Below are 22,880 nucleotides of genomic sequence, written 5' to 3' on the forward strand. Positions count from 1 at the left end.
ACTGGGAGATCCCACTTGCTCGGTGAAGCCGGACTCCCAGTCTGTGCTGGGTCTCACCAATATACAGGAGGCCACACTGAGAGCACTGTACACAGTTTATGACCCCAAGGACTGTTTGAGGCCCTGAATGGTAGTGAGGGAGGAGGTGTAGGGGCAGGTGTAGCACTTGTTCCGCTTGCAAGGATAAAGGCTAGGAGGGAGATCAGTATTAGAACACTACAGCACAGAAACAGGCCCTTCAGCCCATCTAGTCTGTGCCAGACCATTAAACTGCCTCAGCCTATCACCTTGCTGCCAGACCACAGTTTTTCCATACCCCTCCTATCCACATACCTATCCCAATTTCTCTTAACTGTTATCTAACTTATATCTACCACTTGTGCTGGCAGATCATTCTACAATCTTACCATCCTGAGTGAAGATGTTCCCCTTAAACATTTTACCTTTCACCCTTAACCATGACCTCTAGTTCTAGTCTCACACAAACTCAGTGGAAAAAGCCTACTTGCATTTACCCTATCTACACCCCTCATAATTTTGTATACCTCTGTTAAATCTCCCCTCAGTCTTCTACAGGAATAAAGTCCTAATCTACAAGTCCTAACCTTTGAGAAAGGTAAAATTATAAAAATAGGGGAAAGATAGCCACTAGTCTTCAAGGTATAGATTCCAGCAAATCAATGGCTCAAAGCAGCACAACCTGGAGTACTCAGATTGAAAATCTGGCTAAATCGAGCTATAGCAACAATCTCTTACTTGACAGTGGGGAGGGACGAATGGAAAAGGGAGTTGCATAGGGAGCGATCCCTGCGGAAAGCCAAAAGTGGGGTGGGGGGGGGGAAGAAAGATGTGTTTGGTGGTGGGATCCAGTTGGAGCCGGCTGAAGTTTCAGAAAATTACATGCTGGATGTGGAGGCTGGTGGGGTGGTAGGTAAGGACAAGAGGAACCCTATCCCTGATAGGGTGGCCGGAGGATGGGGTAAGAGCAGATGTGTATGAAATGGAAGAGATGCAGTTGAGGGCAGCTTTGATGGTGGAGGAAGGGAAGCCCTTTCCTTTGAAAAAGGAGGACATCTCCTTCGTTCTAGAATGAACAGAACCTGAAGATTATTATGTAGTTGGTTTGAATTTATGGGAGCGGGGAGAAGTGAAGAATTGGTTAGTCAGCAGAAAGTATCAGTTCTATGGAAGGAGTGGTCTGTTTTTATTTAATCAACAATCATCTGGAGGAGCTCAGCAAATTCAGCAGGAATTGTTGACATTTCGGGTTGAAACCCTACATGCATCAGGACTGAAAATGGGGAGGTGAAGTGGCCAGCAATACAGAGGACAAGGGAGTGAGGTGAATGGTGGATTGAAGAGGGGTATAAGATGACAGGGCAGATTGCACCAAATCAGGGAAGGGATCAGGAGTGGCTTTGGGAGACTCGAGCAAGTAAATAATAGAGGTAAGAATTGAGAGGTAGATAGATCAAGGTAGAGGGAGGGGAGTGTGAAGGCTGGAGACTACTATGGAAAGGGGGAAGTGGGAACACAAAGGACAGACAGTGATGGAATCTGATAAGGGGGAGATAATGGGAACCCTTGGAGGCTTAGAGAGAGCCAAATGGCAGCACCTTCATGGACACTAGCCTCCATGACGTCCAGGATATCTTCAAGGAGCAAAGCCTCAAAGAGGCACCATCCATCATTAAGGACCTCCATCACCCAGGAAATTGCCTTCTCATTTCTACTATGAAGGAGGGGGTACAGGAGCCTGAAGGCACACACTCAACACTTCAGGAACAGCTTCTTACCCTCTACCATCAGATTTCTGAATGGACTTCTAACCCATGAACACTAACTCACTACTTTTTTTTTTCTTTTTGCACTACTTTTAATTTTTAAATATATATCTATACTTCTTACTGTAATTTAGTTTTTATTATTATATATTGCAATGTATTGCTGCTGCATAACAATAAACATGACTTTATTAAACCTGTTTCTGAGTCTGAAACAGAATGGAGGGAGGAGGGAACTGTGTGTGTAGTGGGTGGATGAAGCCAGAAGAGTGATTCTGAAACAGAATGGAGGGAGGAGGGAACTGTGTGTAGTGGGTGGATGGAGCTAGAAGGGTGAGGGTGACAAACGTGGGATGGAGGGGGGTGGGGTGGGGTGCTTTGAGAGGAAATGTACAAAATCGGAGGATCGGAAGGGACAGAGGTTACAGTGGTTCTCATTGTAAAAGAAAATGTGGCAAAGTCAGCCCTCCCAGAGCTTGCGGATAAACTACCACAATCCTCCTTGCTATTTTGCATGGTTTCTCATCACACCTAATTTTCATAAATTTAGGTTTTGCAGTTACTATTGTAACTGTACTCTAAATCCATACTAAATCAGCAATTGAATTTTGATCATACAGTGAAATAACATACAATGTAGGCTGTGGTCTGAACCATGACTTTTTTTCTTGTAACTTGGAATGTAATGACATTGAAGATTGGAGGGTGGCTTGTTCTTGATAGTTGAGGTGATCATTCCTGGTTTCTTCTTTATGGTTATTGGTTGGGGCTGCCCCATGGCTTTGGTATAATTGTGCTGAAAGGAAGGAAAAATTCATATAGTGAAATAACATGCCATTTAACAGGAGGCATAATATTCTGTTATAAACAACTCTAGCATTTTGCATTGAGTATTGGACATTAGGTCTTTGGGGGTATAAATCTGAAACACACTGCCACTAAAAAAATGAGTGCTGAGTCAACTGAAACTTTCAAGACTGAGATCCATAGTTGTATGACATTAGTTAACTCACTGTGAATTAGGGATAGAACTTTGAACCATAAAAAGGGATAAACTTACTCAGAACAGGCTGGGTACTTAACGCTAATGCTTTGGATAAGCACCATCCAAATTTTCAGCTTTGTATCTGAAAACTGTTTCTGAGAACAGTTTCAAAGTAAAGATAAAGACACTTCTATTCAGTGAAGCACAATATGATCTTAAATACTTTATTAAACTTTGTACAGTACTTATTTTCAGAAGGGCCTGGCTTTAATTTTTTTGCCAGTAATTTCAGTCTCTATCTCAAAACTAAATAATATATTCTTCATGCAGAAGACATGACTGGGTTCCTTTTGGTCACTTTTTTTCTTGTAACTTGGAATTTAATGACATTGAAGATTGGAGGGTGGCTTGTTCTTGATAGTTGAGGTGATCATTCCTGGTTTCTTCTTTATGGTTATCGGTTGGGACTGCCCCATGGCTTTGGTATAATTGTGCTGAAAGGAAGGAAAAATTAATATAGTGAAATAACATGCCATTTAACAGGAGGCATAATATTCTGTTATAAACAAATCTAGCATATTGCATTGAGTATTGGACATTAGGTCTTTGGGGGTATAAATCTGAAACACACTGCCACTAAAAAAATGAATGTTGAATCAACTGAAACTTTCAAGACTGAGATCCATACTTGTATGTTGACTAAGGATGTGGAACAAAGGAAAGTAAATAGTTTGAAGAATGGAAGTAAAACTAGACCCTTACGAATCCTTGCAGCATCTGGTGACGCTGTAATCTCTGTCTCAGGCCGAAGTCAACATCTTTCAAGGGAGTGTATCTTTGCAAGGCGTCAGGCCCCAATGGTGTACCTGATAGGGCACTGAAAACCTGTGCCAATCAACTAGTGTTCAAGGATATCTTCAATCACTCAGTGCTGTAGTTGGAGGTTCCCACCTGTTCGAAAGGGTGTCAAACATATCAGTGCCCAAGTAGAGCAGAATGAGCTGCTTGAATGATTATTGCCCAGCTGCACTCACATCTACTGTGATGAAGTGCTTTGAGAAGTTGGTCGTGGACAGAATTAATTCCTGCCTAAGCACGGACCTGGACTCACTTCATTTTGCCTACCGGCACAATAGGTCTACAGCAGATGCAATCTCACTGGCTATCCATTCGGTCTTGAACCACGGAGCCAGCAGCAATACCTACACCAAGCTGCTGTTTATTGATTTCAGTTCAGTGTTCAACACCATCATCGCCTCAGTATTAACCAATAATTTTCAAAACTTTGGGCTTCTGTACCTCCCTCTGCAACTGGACCCTTTATTTCCTTATTGGAGATCACAGTCAATGCAGATTGGAAAAACATCTCCCCCTCACTGACAATGAGCATCGGCGAATCTCAAAGATGTGTGCTTAGCCTGCTGCTCTCTCTACATCCATGACCATGTGTCTAGGCACAGCTCAAACACTATCTATAAGTTTGCCAAGACACAACTGTTGTTGGCAGAATCTTAGATGGTGATGAGGAGGCGTACAGCAGTGGGATATATTGTCTGGTTGAGTGGTGTTGCAACAATAACCTTGCACTCAATATCAATAAGACTAAGGAATTGATTGTGGACTTCAGAAAGGCAACTCGAAAGAAGACACACCAGTTCTCATCAAGGGATTAGTAGTGGACAGGGATGAGCAGTTTCAAGTTCCTGGGTGTCAACATCTCTGAACATTTATCCTGGGCCCAACATATTGATGCAGTTATGAAGAAAGCACCCTAGTGGTAAGTAGAGCAAACTCATCTTCAGATTCCTAGACCTGGGACTCAATACCACCCCCCACCCTTTCATCTGGATTGTTGACTTCCTGTCCAACACACTGCAATCAGTAAGGATAGGCAGCAACACCTTCACTATGATTATCCTCAGTGCTGGTGCCCCACAAGGCTGTATGCTCAGTCCTCTACTTTACTCCTTAAACTATGAGTCAGAATACGGGAAGAAATATAGAGCCAAGCCATGTCAACAACCTTTACCTCAGTGTCAGCAAAACAAAAGAGCTGGTCATTGATTACAGGAAGGGACATCAATGGAACTGAGGATGACATGCTTGAGAGCTTCATGTTCCAGGATTAAACATCACTCTTAGCCTGTAGTCGTCCAAACACATAGATACCATAACCAAGAAAGCACACAAGTGCTTCTACTTCTATAGGAGGCTAAAGAAATTTGGCATGTCCCCGTTGACCATCCATTACCAATTTTTACAGATATACTATAATAAATCAACCTATTCATTTGCATTCAACATTCATCAAAGTTGCTGGTGAACGCAGCAGGCCAAGCAGCATCTATAGGAAGAGGTGCAGTGGACGTTTCAGGCCGAGACCCTTCGTCAGGACTAACTGAAGGAAGAGTGAGTAAGGGATTTGAAAGTTGGAGGGGGAGGGGGAGATCCAAAATGATAGGAGAAGACGGGGGGGGGGCGGTGGATAGAGCCGAGAGCTGGACAGGTGATAGGCAAAAAGGGATACGAGAGGATCATGGGACAGGAGGTCCGGGAAGAAAGACAAGGGGGGGGGTTGACCCAGAGGATGGGCAAGAGGTATATTCAGAGGGACAGAGGGAGAAAAAGGAGAGTGAGAGAAAGAATGTGTGCATAAAAATGAGTAACAGACGGGGTACGAGGGGGAGGTGGGGCCTTAGCGGAAGTTAGAGAAGTCGATGTTCATGCCATCAGGTTGGAGGCTACCCAGACGGAATATAAGGTGTTGTTCCTCCAACCTGAGTGTGGCTTCATCTCCACAGTAGAGGAGGCCGTGGACAGACATGTCAGAATGGGAATGGGATGTGGAATTAAAATGTGTGGCCACTGGGAGATCCTGCTTTCTCTGGCGGACAGAGCGTAGATGTTCAGCAAAGCGGTCTCCCAGTCTGCGTCGGGTCTCACCAATATATAAAAGGCCACATCAGGAGCACCGGACGCAGTATATCACCCCAGTCGACTCACAGGTGAAGTGATGCCTCACCTGGAAGGACTGTTTGGGGCCCTGAATGGTGGTAAGGGAGGAAGTGTAAGGGCATGTGTAGCACTTGTTCCGCTTAGTGCCAGGAGGGAGATCAGTGGGGAGGGATGGGGGGGGACGAATGGACAAGGAAGTTGTGTAGGGAGCGATCCCTGCGGAATGCAGAGAGAGGGGGGGAGGGAAAGATGTGCTTAGTGGTGGGATCCCGTTGGAGGTGGCTGAAGTTACGGAGAATAATATGTTGGACCCGGAGGCTGGTGGGGTGGTAGGTGAGGACCAGGGAAACCCTATTCCTAGTGGGGTGGTGGGAGGATGGAGTGAGAGCAGATGTACGTGAAATTCATTTGCATTACCGCTTTGTATGGCAACTGCTCTCCCCAAGATGACCATGTAAGAGAGACTAGATTACAGGGAAATAGGTGATGGAATAGGACTGATGGGAATGCTCTGGAAGCTGGCCTTGTTTAAGTGGGCCTCCTGAGTTCTGAGACCAAAATGAAAACTACACTCTTCCTTCATGAGCCTAAAGATCTGCCTCTATTTCTGCCAATCCTGAGATCAGTTAATATTTAGATGGTAGCACATCCTTGAGTCCAAGTATTACTCTTTATGGAAGTGTTGAGAGCAAGTGTCTGGATATTTAAAAACAAATGCTTTAAATTTAACCAATCTGCCAATCATGTGATTGATGGCCATTAGTTGGTCTGAGTTCGTGATTTTCAACCTTTGCATTTGATATCTTTGGAATTTCAAGAATCTGATTCAGCAATAACAGAATACTGAACCAGCACTTGTACAATAACAGCTTTGACAAAATATGTTTTCCAATAAATGTAGCTACCAAAATTCTGGCAAGATATTATAGAACAAACCACAGGCAGCAGGCATAGTATGTTAGTAGTAGGGCAGACAGCTGACCAAACTTGTGGCTCTCTCCTGGGAAGCACCAGTTTCTTAAGTATCAGTTCCAATTCTCTGCTGAAAGCTTAAAATTAATTTCACTGCTGTAAAACTTCTATTCATTGCTGTGTTCCTAATTTTGTTTTGGTATTTATTGAGTTAATCCTTAAAAATGTAATGTATTCTGATCAGTCACACACCAAAGGGAAACATTCCATATTTGAGAGGTGGTCCAGTAGCTAAAAATCTTGGACTATTATCCAGAAATGTAAATAGAAATTCTATCTTGGTATCTTGGTATCTTGGGAAAATTTTTAAAGGACGCTGAAGCTTAGAGAGTATTACTAAATGTGATCATGAGTTGATGTAAAAATCCAGCTATTTCACACTGTCTTAGGTAAGGTGGTCTGGTTGCACCTGTGACTATAGTCCCATATCAATGCAGCTGATTCATAACTTTAAAGCTGTACAAGATATTTCGGCACTGACGAGGGCGATTTATTCTGTTGAATCTGTGCTGGCAATTTGCAAAGCAATACAGGTAGTTGCAATATTCCTTTCTCTGGAACCTTGCAAATGATCTTCCCTCAAATACTTTAAAAAACCCTGATTGGATGCATTCCTTTCATCCTTACAGCACATTATTTCAAGAACTTAGAAAACTCCCACTTTTGCTCCTTATATTCTGCTAATCACTTTAAATATGTGTACTTTGATCCCTAAGTTATTTCCTAAGGAGAATAACTCATATCTTCCTATCTGAACCCATAACGTTCTTGTAAACGTCTTATATGTCCATGGAACACTCTCTGCTCCAAAGATCAATCCAAGTTCTTCCTCCTGTTCAATACTTTTGTGTGGAAGTTCCTCATCTCAGGAATTTTATTTACAAATCTTCTTTGCATCTTTCCTAGAATTTTTACAATCTTCCTAAAGTGTTGCCAATGTAATTATATGCAATATTCCAGTTGGAGCCCAGTCACTATTGTAGAAGTTCAATTTTTTTTTATCAAATCAGAACAAATCGCAGTGCAGAAGGACCTCATACAGCTACTCAGGCCCTTCTTTTGGCCAAAACATTGAACCATTTGGGTTACTGTCACTTCTCATAGAGAAATATGGCATCAAAACTTGCCCTTCAGTCTTTACGCTCATCCCATTTATTTCCCACTTTCTAGCAATTTCTCCAAAGGCTAAAGAGGCTGAAGGTGAGTAGCCTTGCAGATTGCTATTACTTAAATGATCATACAGATATTTTTTAAATGTGATGTTATGATGGAATCTGAGAACTGCATCTTTATCTTCCAAAGAGAAACCATTGATAGGCTTTGGCAGCAAACCTACAACTAATGAACTAAAATAATGAACATTCTTTGTGATAATTCTACTGTCTCAGAAAACTGGTGTCCTTTAGTCATCTAAATCGCAGAAAAAAAATTAAAACCCCTATTTACGTTTTCTCTTGGACTTTTCCTAAATCCATGTTCTGAAGGACAGCCGGTCAGAATGTGATGCACCAGACAGAATTCTAAATCACCGCTGCATAAAAACTGAAGACTGCATCCTGAAATTTTGACAACTTCATATGTTGTCTGTTTCATAGGTGAAAACGAAACAAAGGAGAGATGGCATTGGTTATGCTGATTAAGCAAACAACAACAAAGGAAATATAATAAAAATACATTAAAGTAAGAAAGGTTTTGCTTGTTGGGGGAAGAAATTTTCTATCAGTATTTCTAGAAGCAGAACACTGAAAGCAGGTTTTATGCATTAATTCTGGTGGAAAACCATTGTTTTCCTTTTCCCATTTACAGTACATCATTAACGTTTGCATCATTTAACATAGCCAGTTAACTTTATTTAAAGGCTTTGGTTCTGCATCTGTTGACCTTGAGAGAGAAGTTGCTGAGAAAGTGGGGAGAATTAAAATGGTTTAGTGTAAATGGGTGGTTAATGCTCCGCACGGACTTGGTGGGCAGAAGGGCAAGGTATTGTGCTGTATTTCTCATTGTTTTTACTTCATCAGTGCTTAAAAGTATATCAGTTTTGGCTAATCTCTGAATAAATGCTTTCAATGTGGAATAAAGAAGTCACTAATTTACTTCCATTTGACAGTACAATGAAGATTTTTCTTAATAAGTAACTCTTGGTCTGAATCTCTTACCAAGCACTATCCACATCTTCACCTACCCGTTGTTCCAGCTTCATTTGTGCTTTGTAAAATGACACTGACTCTGGATTCAACATCAGGATTTCATGTTGGATGCGCTGGAATTTCTCTTTATCATCTTCTTCCTAAATGATGAAGTCACAAGATATTTAAATGGATAATATGCACCAATATTCTCCTCTCTTGAAGTTGATTTATTTTGCTAAGGAATGAGATAAATTTTTTCAGGTTTTTCCTGCAGCAACACCAAGCACAGTACTTATTAAACATTTCCCTTTTGCCATTTAACATTTTCCTTTATTTTTCTTCCAACTTCAAAATTGGATTTATTAAGCAATTGGCTTTCATTGGCTTTATAAGGCATTGGTCATACTGCACTTGGAATATTGTGAGCATTTTGGGCCCCACATCTAAAAAGCTGTGCTGGCATTAGAGATGGTCCAGAGGAGGTTCATAAAAATGATTAGGGTAATGAAAGGGTTAATGTATGAGGAGCATTTGATGGCTCTGGGCCTGTACTCACTGGAGTTTAGAAGAATGGGGGTGGGGGGAATCTCATTGAAACCCATCAAACACTGAAGGGTGTAGACAGAGTGGATGTTTCCAATAGTGGGGGAGTCTAGGCCCAGAGGGCACAGCCTCAGAATAGAGGGACGTCCACTTAGAATGGAGATGAGGAGGAATTTTATCCAGAGGGTAGTGAAATTGTGGAATTTATTGCCATTGGATATATTTAAAGCGGAGGTTGATAGATTCTTGATTAGTCAAGGTTATAGGGAGAAGGAAGAATAATGGAATTAATAAATCTACCATGATGGAATGGTGGAACAGATTTGATAGGCCAAATGGCCTAATTTTGTTCTTATGTCTTATGGTCTTATGGTATTTATGGCTTAATTCAAATAGAATGGGGTTTCAATAGCTACTGCAATCAATTCCTACATAAATTTTTTAAACTCTTCTTCAATCTATGCAGCATGCCAATATCATTATTCCTCTACTTAAATGGAACCTAACTGAATTGTATAGGATCCCATGTTCTGAAAGGTGATTTCTTGTTTGAGAACTAATTAATTGCTACTCCAAAGTCTTACTCATGTTAAAATCTGAACTTCCCAAGCAAGGATAGCATTCAGAAAATTATTATATAGTTTATCCCTTAAATTTCTTTCATCATGTTGTATTGTCTGTTTTGATTTCCGTGTTCTGCTTTTATGCTATTTCTTACCTCAGGTGACAATACTCAATTTTTTAGTTGTGCTTTTCATGATTGAGTGTGCTAGATGTTCAAACAATGAACCAGGGAAGCAAATCACCATTTGTTGCTCTGGTGAAATATGCATATAATTCTACATGCAAATTCAGAACATCATAAGCTGCTTTTTCTCTACTTTCCCAGATAGGTTACAGAACTGCTCTAGGTTTGCCTGTTGCAAACAACTCATCTGTGTTATTAATCTCCAAGGAAGAAGAACAGTTAGAGACAACCGGGAATGACTGCTTCTTTCACGTTATCTTACCATGATTTATGTGCTACAGTTTAGGTATTGACACTTGTTTGCTAGTTGCTTAATAAAAAAAAAAGGACTCTTAAAGCTTGATTTTCAACTAGAATGACAACTTGTAAATGTTGCAAGAAACATCATCCAGAACCTGGATCTATGAGGAAAATGACTCACAGTATCTACAACAGTCAATTTTTTTCATCTGGATGGACTTCCCAAGTGTATGGAGACCAAGCAACAGCAGGATTAGGTAGAATAAAATATTAAAGGGAATAGGGAGGAAGTAGGTTAGATTAGTTGGCATTGAAAAGTATATAGGAAATGGGAAAGATTTAAATTGCACAGTATATGGAAGGGGTGCATTTACAATAAGTAGAATCAAAGAATCTGAGGATTAAGACCAAGCATGATATTGAAAGAAATGTACATGAATAGGAATGGGGTTAGATAAGGTAGAATAGTTAAATACAGTGGATTCTGGTTAATTGGGACACATCAGGACCAGAACATTTATCCCCAATTAAGCGGCTGCCCCAATTGGCAGAAGTTTCATGAGAATAGTTAAAAAGATATTAAAAAAAAGACAACTATTGTTTAACTCAGTAACAAAATATGTATTTAAATGAAATACAGAACAAATTGGAACACTACCAATACTACTACAGTACTATAAGACTGTGTATTTGTTCCTAATACTTATTGATGGAGGCATTCATCTAGTGTACACGGCACTGTTCTTTTGATTGAGTAAATTAACAAAATCAGCGCAGACACCTAGTACAGATAATGGATTGCCTTCATACAATTCTTTCGACGATTGTATCCAACAAATCTTTATTTTTCATTGTAACATTCAAGATGATTGTCAATATATTCAAATTCTTCATAGTTCCTAACTTGCTGAAGTGGTGAAATTGCTTCATTTTTACTCCCAGCCGTTTTTAGTATCTCAAAGCCTGTAACCTTGAAACCACAGTGAGCAAAACAGTTCTGAATTGTCTTACTGTTTATTTCTTGAGAACCATCCGTGACAAAAATCACTGCTTTTTGAAAAATAACATATGCAATTGATGCTATTTAAAAACTGTCTGCTCTATGCATGGTGTAGTGTCTAACAGCCACGAAAATGCAAAATGCCTGGCGCTAGTTAGAAACTGTTTGGCAGCAATTCCTGTCCCAATTAAGAGGCGCAGTGTCCCAAATAAACAAAGGTAATCTTGGCTATTTTCTCAATTTGTTTTTGTTATTTAAGGGTAATTAGTCAGCTGTCTCGATTAACCGATAGCTCATTTAACTGGAATCCACTGTATATGAGAAAAAAGCAAAAGTAACATTAGAGTGTATATGTATTATTAAAGGACAAGGGGAAAAAAACAGAAGGGTGGGATTAGACAATGTGGGACATTAACAAATGTTAGACCATAAGGACAAGATCTGGCAGAATTAGCCAGTTTGGCCCGTCGAGTCTTCTCTGCCACATGATCATAACTGATTTATTTTCCCTCACAATTTCAATTTTCTTGCCTTCTCCCTTTAATCTTTGGCACCTTTACTAATTAAAAACTGATCAATCTCCATGTTAAATATACTCAATGACTTGGACTCCACAGCTGGCTGTGGGAATGAATTCCACAGATTTACCACCCTCTGGCTAATGAAATTCCCCCTCTGTTCGAAAATGATGTTCTTCTTTTCTGAGGCTGTGACCTCTCCCACTATTAGAAACATTCTCTTCACGTCCATTCTATCAAGGACTTTCAATATTTGGTATGTTTCAATGAGATCTGCCCCTTCTAGTGAGTAGAGGACTAAAGACATGAAACACTCCTCATACATTAACCCTTTCATTCCTGAGATAATTTTTGTAGATGTTTTCTGGACCCTCTCCAATGCCAATATATCCTTTCTTAGATATGAGCCCAAAAACTGCTCATAATATTCTGCATAATAAAGCCTCAGCATTACATCCTTGCTTATAGATTCTCGTCTTCTCAAAATGAATGTTAACATTGCTCTTGCCTTTCTTACTGCCAACCCAACCTGCAAATTAACCTTTAGGGAATCCTGCACTTGGACTCCCTTTGTACCAGACTCTCCAATTTCTGAATTGACACCCTGTTTAGAGAACAATCTATGCTTTTATTTCTTCTACCAAAATGTGTAACCGTGCATCTTCCCTATGCTGTATCCCATTGCCTTTTCTTTGCCTATTCTCCTAATCAATCCAAGCCCCTTTGCAGATTCCCTGCCTCATCAACACTACTTGCCCCTCCACCTACCTTTGTAATGTCTCCAGTCTTGGCCTCAAAGCCATCAGTTCCGTCATCCATATAACCCTAACACGTAACTTGAAAATTAGTGGACCCAAGCCCGACCCATGCAGAAGACTACTAGTCACCAGCAGCCAACCAGAAAAGGCACCCTTTATCCCCACTCTTTGCCTTTAGCCAGTCAGCCAATATTCTATCCATACTGGTGTCTTTCCTGTAATACCATGGGCTCCTATCTTGTTTAGTAGCTGCATATGCAACACCTTGTTAAAGATCTTCTTAAAATCCACATAAACCACATAATTGACTTTTCTTTGTTTATCCTGTTGTTACTTCCTCAAAGTCCACCAATAGATTTGTCAGGCAAGATTTCCCCTTTAAGAACCATTGCTGACCTGCCTATTTTTTCATGTGCCTCCGAGTACCTTGAAACTTCATCTTTAATAATGGATTCTAACACCTTGTTGATGTTAGATTGAATGGTGTTGGACTGAGTGGGAATATGAAATTAGTTTGGATAGATTATGCAAGAGTACAGGGGTAAGCAAGAGAATACTGTTGCCTAAGGCTGAATCATATGTGTTGTGAGCAAAATGTGAGCTTTAACACTGTGTTGAATGACTGTTCCATGCTGGGCTCTGCTCATATTGTAACAACACCAGGAGAAAGCATACAATCTATTTCTATTGCAAGGAAGACTTGTAAAACTTACCAAAGATATCATTCTGGTAAAGGGGACCAACCCTGGCCGAATGTTATCTATTTGTGGTGCGAGTTGAGCTTCACTGGAAATCAGAAAGGATTCGTTGTACCAAATATCAAACTCTGTATGAAAAATAATTATAAAATAAATGATGATTAAATGTTGCCAGTGTCTGACCTTTACCAACTTGTGGAGGTGGGTGGAGGGTTGCAGGTTCCTTGTGCACCAGCTCTTTTGTGCTAAATATTGAATCTGTTGAAGTATGCGACTTGACCAGGACAGTTCAAAAAATAGCCTGTAGTTAAATTTATCCCAGGACTACCCTTGGTCTGGCATGATAAAGGACAACACTTTTTTCACAAAATAAAAGATCCAAGACATTTTGTGTAGTCGAACAGACTTGTATGAGGAAATATGCATATAAAATTTTTTCTTCATGACCAAGATTATGGAGAATGGATATCGCAAGAAGTATGTATTTGGAGGGAGGAGAAAGTTGCTGTGGAATGTACTTGTAGAGCGGATTGTGGAATTTGAAAACAATTACATTGTTGAATGTTAGAGAGGGAGTTACATGGAAATTGGGGAGACAGATGACCATTGTGGGGGAGAAGGAAGGTTTGGGTTGAAGATTAGGGGAATCAAAGTAATCCATTTTTCTCTATGTAGAATGCAAACAGAATGAATTGGTTTAAGATCATTAGTAATGATAGGGATGTGATGAGGAGGTCATCAATGTTAAAAGAGATATCTACATGGAGAAAAATGGATTGCTTCGATTCCCCAACAATGGTCCAGATAACGCCAGGACCTTTTATCCTAAAGCAGGCCTTCAGTTAAGAACTGCATTTTTGTTTAAGCCCACCCCCTCCTCTTTGTGAGGCTCATATGGTTACTTAAGCCTTGAATAAGGGACATCAAAACAAGTGTAGCATTTCCCTTGATATCACTGCAAATGCTCAGTGATATCTGTGCACACTTGCAAGAAAGCTCTGGAAACAGTTTAGACCCATGGTCTTTTTCTCCAGCCTGAAAATATTCCTTCATGCATAAATAGTTGGGCTTCCTAGGTTTCAGTGGTGACCACAATCTGCATGAACAAATGGTAAATTAACCAAATTTTTCTCTTTACAAGATATGGATGCTGCTGACTCAACTGACATTTTCATCTCTAGATTGAGGGAAGATATGAGAGTATAGAGTACTCTCATATGGTGAAGATTACAGTGCAGAATCAGACCACACTCAGAGAATTACATAAATTCTGTGTGACATATGAGATGAGAGAAGAACCAGAGAGAATAAGGGTATTTTGAAGAGTTAGGATACAAGGGGTTGGTTGGAAGAAGTGAAATAGTACTTGGTAATAAAGTATTTTTGATCTTGGATATACAACTTAGAAGCCACAATTTTACTCCATGGTAGATGATTACCAGAACAAAAACTAACTAGTTGTGGATGTCATTTAAAAATAAGGCAAGGAAGTAATATTGCTTTACTTAATCAAGGGTACAAGTGGTTGCAGTCACATGATAATTCTTAATGTCCTCAAAAAATGGATAATTCACATTATTTTGTCAATATTTACTCAAGACCAAGCAGGAAGAATCAAAGAATGAGAAATAGCATGCTCTTCTTTATGAACTGAAAGCATTTCTGTTGCTGATTGTTAGGTTTACTCGTGTGTAATTGGTTTGATTTGTCAAACTATGCTGGGAATGGCTGGTGTGTATAATATATAATCACTGAGTAATCAATTTTGCTAGAAAGTCAATGGTTTTCATAAGTTTGTAGTTAGTTTGTAATGTTTTGTTAAATCTGCTTTTTATGTCTGATACTGGGCCAATGGAAGATATGTGCCAATACTGTGGAATTTGGCAGCCACACCTCACTTAACTGTTATAAGCCTGTTCGTGAAGCATTGCTTTCCTGAGATTAATGAATACAGGGACAGAGGTTCAGTTATTGACTTTTCTGGATGTATGATGTACAATGGAAACATCAATTCAGTGGCTCTGTGCTGTTCTTTTGTGTAATGTATATTTCTAAAGCTTTCCTTGCTCAAAATATGTTGATTACCTCTCACTAAAATTGGATCACCCTGTTTTCAGGATGTATCTAATGTATTGGAATTATAGCTTGACTCTTTTAACTTCTAATTATTTTGTATTTGAAGCACTGGTGGATTTCGTTAAGAGTGCATATTCTTGGACTCTGAGGATCATATAGATATTTATTGCATATAACATTAATTGGCAGATCAAGATTCTGAATTTATGGTCACAATGATGATGCAATGGTTGGATTACATTATTGATAATGTTGGGAGATATCTTATTCGTTGAGGAATAACAGGTGGCAACACCACCAATGATGCATCAAATCCATTTTTTAGTGCATTTTCTCTAAAGATAATTGTTCCAGTTTGACAGGAGGTCAGATCAAGAGCTGTGTGACTTTATTATAATATGACATTCTTTATAGGATCTGTCAGGATGTAGGGTTAAGTTTCCACACACCATCACAGTGTTCCTCTGATAAAGGTTAAGCACATCACCGAATTAAACAGAATAAAGAAGGGGACGTAGATGATGCCTATGTGGCATCAGTGTTACCTGTAAGGACTAAATGTTTTTAAGGGACAAGGGAGAAAAAAGTTTTCCTACAAAACCCAAGACAATTTTTTAGTTTATATTGATTCATAACAGTCATGTTTACATTATGCTTTATTGTCTCTTTCAGAAACATTTCACACCCAATGGGTGAGCTTTTAGCTTCTGTTTAAAGTAAGATCTCACTAACAGTACTGGGAACAACAATTAGCACATCTGATTGAGGCAGGCATGATGACAAATGTATGCACTTTTTTCAATTTTCTTTAAAATCCATATGAGTCAATGCAATACGTATGACGTTTGACATAAAGGACAGACACTTTAACAATACAGTAATGCCAATGGTATCATTCATCTTTGCTAAATGATGACTGGTTTTGTTTTCCTGGTCATTGTACTTGCAACTATTGAGTCATGACACACATTATACCATGGCCTGTACATACCAGTCAGCAGCCGCAGCCTGCATTGATCTACCAGCTTCTGGCAGTACTGCACCTCCACTCGCAGGTCTTGCAATACATCAAAATCCTGTCGGTACTGCTGTTTCAGATCCTTTAACTGAATGATCAGGTTGAACTCATCTTCATCAACTATAGGTTCATCTTGTTCATTCATGTATTCACCTAGCATGAACATGTCATAAATCAAAGACATTTCAAGATTTTAAGTCTATTGTGCTCACTGCAGAATATTGTCACAAGAACTACAGGAAATGAATTCATTATAACTCTGATAATAAATTACATATGACTTCTGAATTGCATTATATACTTGAGGTTTGTCCCTTTGATTTCTCACATGTTAATGATGACCTATCATCAATTATTTAGATTTTAAAAGGCTAATTTTGTAATAGTGACCAAACATTAACAAACATTATTGAACTATGAATCACTGTTACAAACAGTAGAAAGAAGCAGAAAAGTAGAAAGTGAAGACAGAACTATCCAAACTGTAAGTCCATCCACATCTATTCAGTGTGCATGACATTTCATTACAGTTAAGGATATTTAGTGCTATTCTGTCCATTTCTAGCCTAAAGCTAGTTGATTTTAATTGGGGATGCTAAAAATAACAGCTTGATTCCTTGGTGTACTGTATAGCAAGTGACGGAACCATTTTGAAAAATGTTAAGTCCACGAGATTTGCAAGCAGAATCAAAAAATAGTATTTTTCTGTAGATTTAGCAGGTTAGTGATGAGAAGGGGAATACTGCTGTCTTTCATAGCAGTTAACTCTATATATACTACGGAATTAAACTTGCAGCCTTTGAATATGTGCTTCTCAGAACCCACATGCTTTCCTTATGACATTACCTTGATCTTGTTTCTCCCGTTTCTTGATGTTGAGTGACCGCTTAGTGATGTCAATCTCTTCCTTGGTGTTGTTGATTCGCTCAGTCAGCTCCTTCATGCTCTTCCTCTTTTCAATGAGAATACTTTTATTCTCAATAAGAATTCGATTAATCTCACGTCCTTTCTCTGCTTTGAACATCTCAAACATCACTGACTTCTGTGGAGGAGTGCTAAGCCATGGAAGTGAGAAGCAGAAATCAGACTTTATCCTAAGTATTATTTTTCCTTGGTTTTGCTCCATTTTATATCTCTTGTCTTCACAAAATGCTGTCTTTGCTCTGGTACAAATCCATGGGTTATTTGTCAGCGGGCACATAACAGCTATTTCAGAAATCAACGATCCTGATTATTTGCTGCACATTGGCTCATTTTGCTCATCCTTTAATCCAAAGATGCCAAAGAAATCATCACCCCTACAATTCAGTGTAGATAGAATTATGAACTCTACATTGGCCTTATGTCACATATGGCTATGAGTGAAGGATGCATCTCAAGTTACCTTCAAACCCTCCTGACTGCCCTTTCATCATTTGTGCAAAACTTTACACATCTATAATAGGCAAATGATACTATTACATTTAGTAGCATCACTGTTGACTTAAAGTTGTTTTGTTTCTTCCCTACTGTGCAGTGGCATGGAGATTATTGATAAGTTTCAAAGACATAACAGGCAGTGATGAGGGCCAAATGAGGGGAGCCAAGAAGGACTTGTAACTCATTCAGATCTTACATGACTAGACTTCTCTGCTAAACAACATATAGGCTGGTCAGCTTTCACCAAGGAAATGCTCACTGGGATTTATGACCTCCCACCACTGCAGAATCCATGCTGAAACAGCAGCATTTTCTAGTGTTTTGAGTGCATTTCTTCAAAGGCCGGGTCCTGTAATTTCAGTTGTGAGGCTAAGTACTGGTACACTAAAACTGAGGTTTGTATTAGACTGGGAAATTCAATGATGTTGCACTAGAAAACCTTGATTTTTTAATGGGACTTTTAAATGAAAGAGAGTGACACACAATACTGTTTTAATATCAGTAACAAATAGAGAAGGGACTTCTAGGGGTTTTGCACACAAATTTTCCTTAAATTCTATTTACCTAGGTTCGATCTCTTCCACTTTAACAATTGATTCTGATAGTGCAGACTCAGCACCAGCTACCTCTTGCTCTCTCTGTGCTATAAGTTTTGCAGGAACATCAGGAACAGGTTCTTTTGCTTGGGCTATCATTTCACGTTCCTTCTTGGTAGAGCTAAATTAAACACAAAGAAGGGAGAACTGGTGAAGAAAATATACAATGGACTGCCTTAAGGCATGGTATTAGGATCATTGTTCTTTTTAAATATATGAATGACCAAGCTGTGCACTGAGGAAATAATTTCAAAGTGTACAGACGGTAGAAAATTCAGAAATGCATTACATGGTGATGAGGGCCATAATGGAGTGAAACTGAAATGGGCAGACCAGTGGAATGTTGAAATGATATAAAATTTGCTGTGAAATGACACAAGAAAAGATGGATGAAGAATGGAAAACTGAATCTAGATGGTGCAATATTCAGCAGTGCGAAAAATATTTAAACTAATAATTATCAGCAGATGGACTAAGATATTAAAAAGACAACCAATATCCTTGAGTTTATAAACAGAGATACAAAGTGCGCAGAAATTCAATTAATCCATCAAAAATCCCTGATTTGGCTCAGCTGAGTGTTATGTTCAGCTCTTGCCACTAAATGCTAGGAAGGATGTTAAGGCCTTAATGAAGACATAGAGGAGACTTACCGGTTACCAGGAAAGTCACTAAATATAAAGTATAAAAGAGCACAGAAAAAAGCATAGAATCTGGCAAATGGGAGAGCTGCAGAGAGTAACAAAAGGAGCACAAACAAAACTTGCACATTTATCAAAGTCAACACATAAAAATTTCATAACGCAGAAAAAGAGAAACTTTAGAAACTATTTATCCCATAAAAGCTGCTACTGCAAATAAGATACTGCCAAAACTTGTTAAAATAATTACATTGGTAATTTAGTAGAGGAAAAGAACCCAAGGGGAGTAATATTATAGCCTTGGTTGAGCTGTTGTATTAATGCCAAAACTGTGTGTATTGGCATTGCATTTATAGCAACTCTTGGAGTGTGAACAGTTAAAACGAAAAATCTAGAATTTGCTGTTATTCTACACAACTCTATAGATGGTGTGATTCTACAGGATTCTGCAGGATGATCTTTATACAATCAGTAAATTGACATGAACTTCAGGCATTTAAAATCTCTTTTTGTGTAAGCCACATAAGATGCAAGTTAGTTGCCACTAGCTACTAAGCCATAATTGTTGCTTACCCACTTCTTTTGTCCTAAAATCTAATTTTTTATATGCAGATTGTCAATTAAGCTATAATTAATTGAAAATTCTGTGTTATTTAATTTTTCTTCAAAAAATTCATTTATGACATTCCAGTTTCTAACCTTTCAGGTGTTTGTATTAATCTTCGTTTTCTGTTCTGTATAAAATATTAGTGATAAATTATAGTTCTTCTAGGCTTTGCTATGTGTAAAAACATTACAATGTGACTGGCTGCCCGAATGGTTAATGCTATTATTATTGCTGAATGCCAGAACTACCCAAATGCTGGGAATTGTGATCAACAGAGGCGAATTATACATCATGGGGATTGCCAGATGGTTAGCTGTCAATGGAGTCCGCAGTTGAGTACAATTTCTTTGCCAGTCACTGTCCTCTGGGTCAGTGCATTAGGAAAAGGGGCTCACCAAAATTTTGTAAAGGAATTAATAACAATGAAGAAAGCAAAAATAACATCAAAGAGACTCATCTTCAAACCTGCATTTCATTACAGGCTATTAAGATAAGTAGCTGAAACACTGCAAGAACTCTGTCTATGATCTTCTAAAGTTCAAGCGCTTCATGGACCAGTGCTTCAGATAAACTCCACTTTTAAACTAAGGTAAGCATTGCAAAACAGAGAATTATATACCAGCTAACTAAACAACAGTTATTGAAGACAATACTAAAGTTCATAATTATGGATGAAATGAGAGAGCTCATTAAAAATAACTTACTAACTCAGGGTTCTAAAGTGGAGGTCACGCTTGATAAACCTTATAACTTTTTCAAAGAGATGACTGAAGAAGAATATCTAAAGATGTTAATTCTGTGGGATTCACAAAGGCTTTTGCTCTAGTTCATTCACAAGAGTGAATGATTGAAACAAATTTGATGGCTCTTTAAAAGAGTGGGCTAAGGCCAAAAGTCCGACTTCTGAATGTCTGTTTCCATGATAGATTGCACACAAGAGCAAATCTGTGTTGTCAAATAAAAATCAATCAAACATTTTGATGTATCAGGTTGTATGATATTAAACTAAGGTAAGCCAAAATAAACTTAAAGCCACTCACCCAGTTATTTCTTTGTTCTTTTTATTTTTTAATTTCTTAGCTTTAGCTGATGTAGGAGCAATTCCAATTCCAAACCCTTCTCCACTAAGGAGTCCAACGTGGGATTCTTCAGATATCCTGTGCTCCACCTGTAAATACCAGATGCCAAGATATTAAAAAAAGTCAAAGCTCAAGGTAAATATATTATCGAAGTACATATATGTCACCATATAAAACCCTGAGATTCATGCTCTTGTGGGCATACTCAATAAATCCACAATAGAATAACATTCATAACAGAATCAAGGTTGTTTTCTGTTCTGTATAAAATATTAGTTATAAATTATAGTTCTTCTAGGCTTTGCTCTGTGTAAAAACATTACAATGTGACTGGCTGCCAGGATGGTTCATCTACTGTGAACCAGTAGCAGTGTTTCAGCTACTTCCCTTAATATCCTGTAATGAAATGCAAGTTTGAAGATGAGTCTCTTTTATGTTATTTTTGTTTTCTTCATTGTTATTAATTTCTTTACAAAATTTTGGTGAGCCCCTTTTCCTAATGCACTGACCCAGAGTGCACTCTTTGTCACTGGCAAAGAAACTGTACTCAATTGCAGACTCCATTGACAGCTAACCATCTGGCAATCCCCATGATGTATAATTCGCCTCAGTTGATGACAATTCCCAGCATTCAGGTACTTCTGGCATTCAGCAATAATTTTGTGAGAAGAGAGAAGAGAGCTTGGGCTGGGTGGTAAGAGTCCCTGATAATGGATGCTTCTTTCCAATGACAGCTCTTTGTGTAGATGTGCTCAATGGTGGGGAGGGTTTTACCCATGACGGACTAGGCTGTATACACTACTTCGTGTAGGATTTTCTGTACAAGGGCATTGCTGTTTCCATACCAGACTGTGATGCAACCAGTCAATATATAATCAGAATCAGGCTTTCACCAGCATGTGTTGTGAAATTTGTTAATTTAGCAGCAGCATTTCAATGATAATATAGGATGAAAAAAAGTAAATCAATTACACTAAGTACTGTGATTTTTTTTCTTTCTATATTATCATCTACTCCATTGAACTGCTGCTGCTAACAAATTTCACGACATATGCCAGTGATAATAAACCTGATTCTGATATACCCTCCACCACACATCTATAGAAGTTTGTCAAAGTTTTAGATCTCATGCCAAATCTTCGCAAACTCGTAAGGAAGTAGAGGTGTTGCAGTGCATTCTTCATAATTGCACTTTAGTGCTGGGCCCAGGACAGGTCCTCTGAAATGATAACACTGGAATTTAAAGTTGCACCTCTGATGAGAACTGGGTCATGAATCTCTGGTTTCCTCCTCCTGAAGTCAATAATCAGTTCTTTGGTCTTGCTGAGATTGAGTAAGAGGTTGTAGCACCACTCAGACAGAGTTTCAATCTCCCTCCTATATGCTGATTGGTCACCACCTTTGATTCGGCCTACAGGAGTGGTGTTGTCAGCAAACTTGAATATGGCATTAGAGCTGTGCTTAGCCGCACAGTTATAAAAATATCCACACCATAACAAAAATGGAAAGGCTTAGCAAATGTTTAGCTCACTTTCGCTGTAATTAAAATCTGGAGATTATAGACTTCCAGTTTGACTTTTAGTATGAGATTAACAGATAAATTGATTTGCAACTTTTGAAAGATAAGTTTCACTTCCTTCATCATGACCAGTCTTAATTCTTAAATGCTTTTATGATACCTTTTCAAAATGATGCAAAATGACTCCGACCAAGATGTTACCCAAAAAAAAACATGAAAGGCATAAAGAGCTTATTGGCATAAAATGAAGGTTATTGGCAAAAGAACCAGAAACAGACATGGTGAAAAAAGTATTTATACAGTGACTGGTTAGGGTCTGGAAAGCACTTCCAGGGGTACACATGAAGATTCTTCAATTGTAAATTTCACAGGTTGGATCTTAGACAATGATGAAACAAAGTACAGAAAGGAGATAGAGAACCTAGTGTCAAGCCAGCAGTCTTTCTCTCAACACAAACAAAATGCTGGAGGAACTCAGCAGGCCAGACAGCATCTGTAGAAAAGAGTAAACAGTTGATGTTTTGGGCCGAGACCTTTCACCAGGACTGGAAAGAAAGAGAAGTCAAAGTTGGGAGGGTGGGAGGAATTAATACAA

The 22,880-nt window shown here is 38.9% G+C and overlaps 1 protein-coding gene and 1 long non-coding RNA gene across 4 annotated transcripts in view; one reads left to right on the plus strand and one right to left on the minus strand.

Annotated features, from left to right (window-relative positions):
• The window catches only part of LOC134351125 (uncharacterized), a 35,197-nt gene that overhangs the window by 1,077 nt on the left and 11,240 nt on the right, over positions 1–22,880 (plus strand). For both annotated transcript variants that reach the window (XR_010019077.1, XR_010019079.1), the window contains exons 2-3: positions 20,169–20,276; positions 20,768–20,901. This is a non-coding gene — a long non-coding RNA (uncharacterized LOC134351125). The remainder of the gene's footprint in view (positions 1–20,168; positions 20,277–20,767; positions 20,902–22,880) is intronic.
• Positions 3,069–22,880, minus strand: part of kif9 (kinesin family member 9) — a 103,194-nt gene continuing 83,382 nt past the window's right edge. For both annotated transcript variants that reach the window (XM_063057188.1, XM_063057198.1), the window contains 7 exons: positions 20,728–20,855; positions 18,408–18,560; positions 17,271–17,479; positions 16,398–16,577; positions 13,346–13,458; positions 8,879–8,983; positions 3,069–3,263 (listed from right to left, as the gene is read on the minus strand). In XM_063057188.1, coding sequence (XP_062913258.1) covers positions 3,150–3,263; positions 8,879–8,983; positions 13,346–13,458; positions 16,398–16,577; positions 17,271–17,479; positions 18,408–18,560; positions 20,728–20,855 — 1,002 coding nt within the window. In that variant the 3' untranslated portion in view covers positions 3,069–3,149. The remainder of the gene's footprint in view (positions 3,264–8,878; positions 8,984–13,345; positions 13,459–16,397; positions 16,578–17,270; positions 17,480–18,407; positions 18,561–20,727; positions 20,856–22,880) is intronic.

Source organism: Mobula hypostoma, chromosome 1 (assembly GCF_963921235.1).
Source record: "Mobula hypostoma chromosome 1, sMobHyp1.1, whole genome shotgun sequence".
Taxonomy (NCBI): domain Eukaryota; kingdom Metazoa; phylum Chordata; class Chondrichthyes; order Myliobatiformes; family Myliobatidae; genus Mobula; species Mobula hypostoma.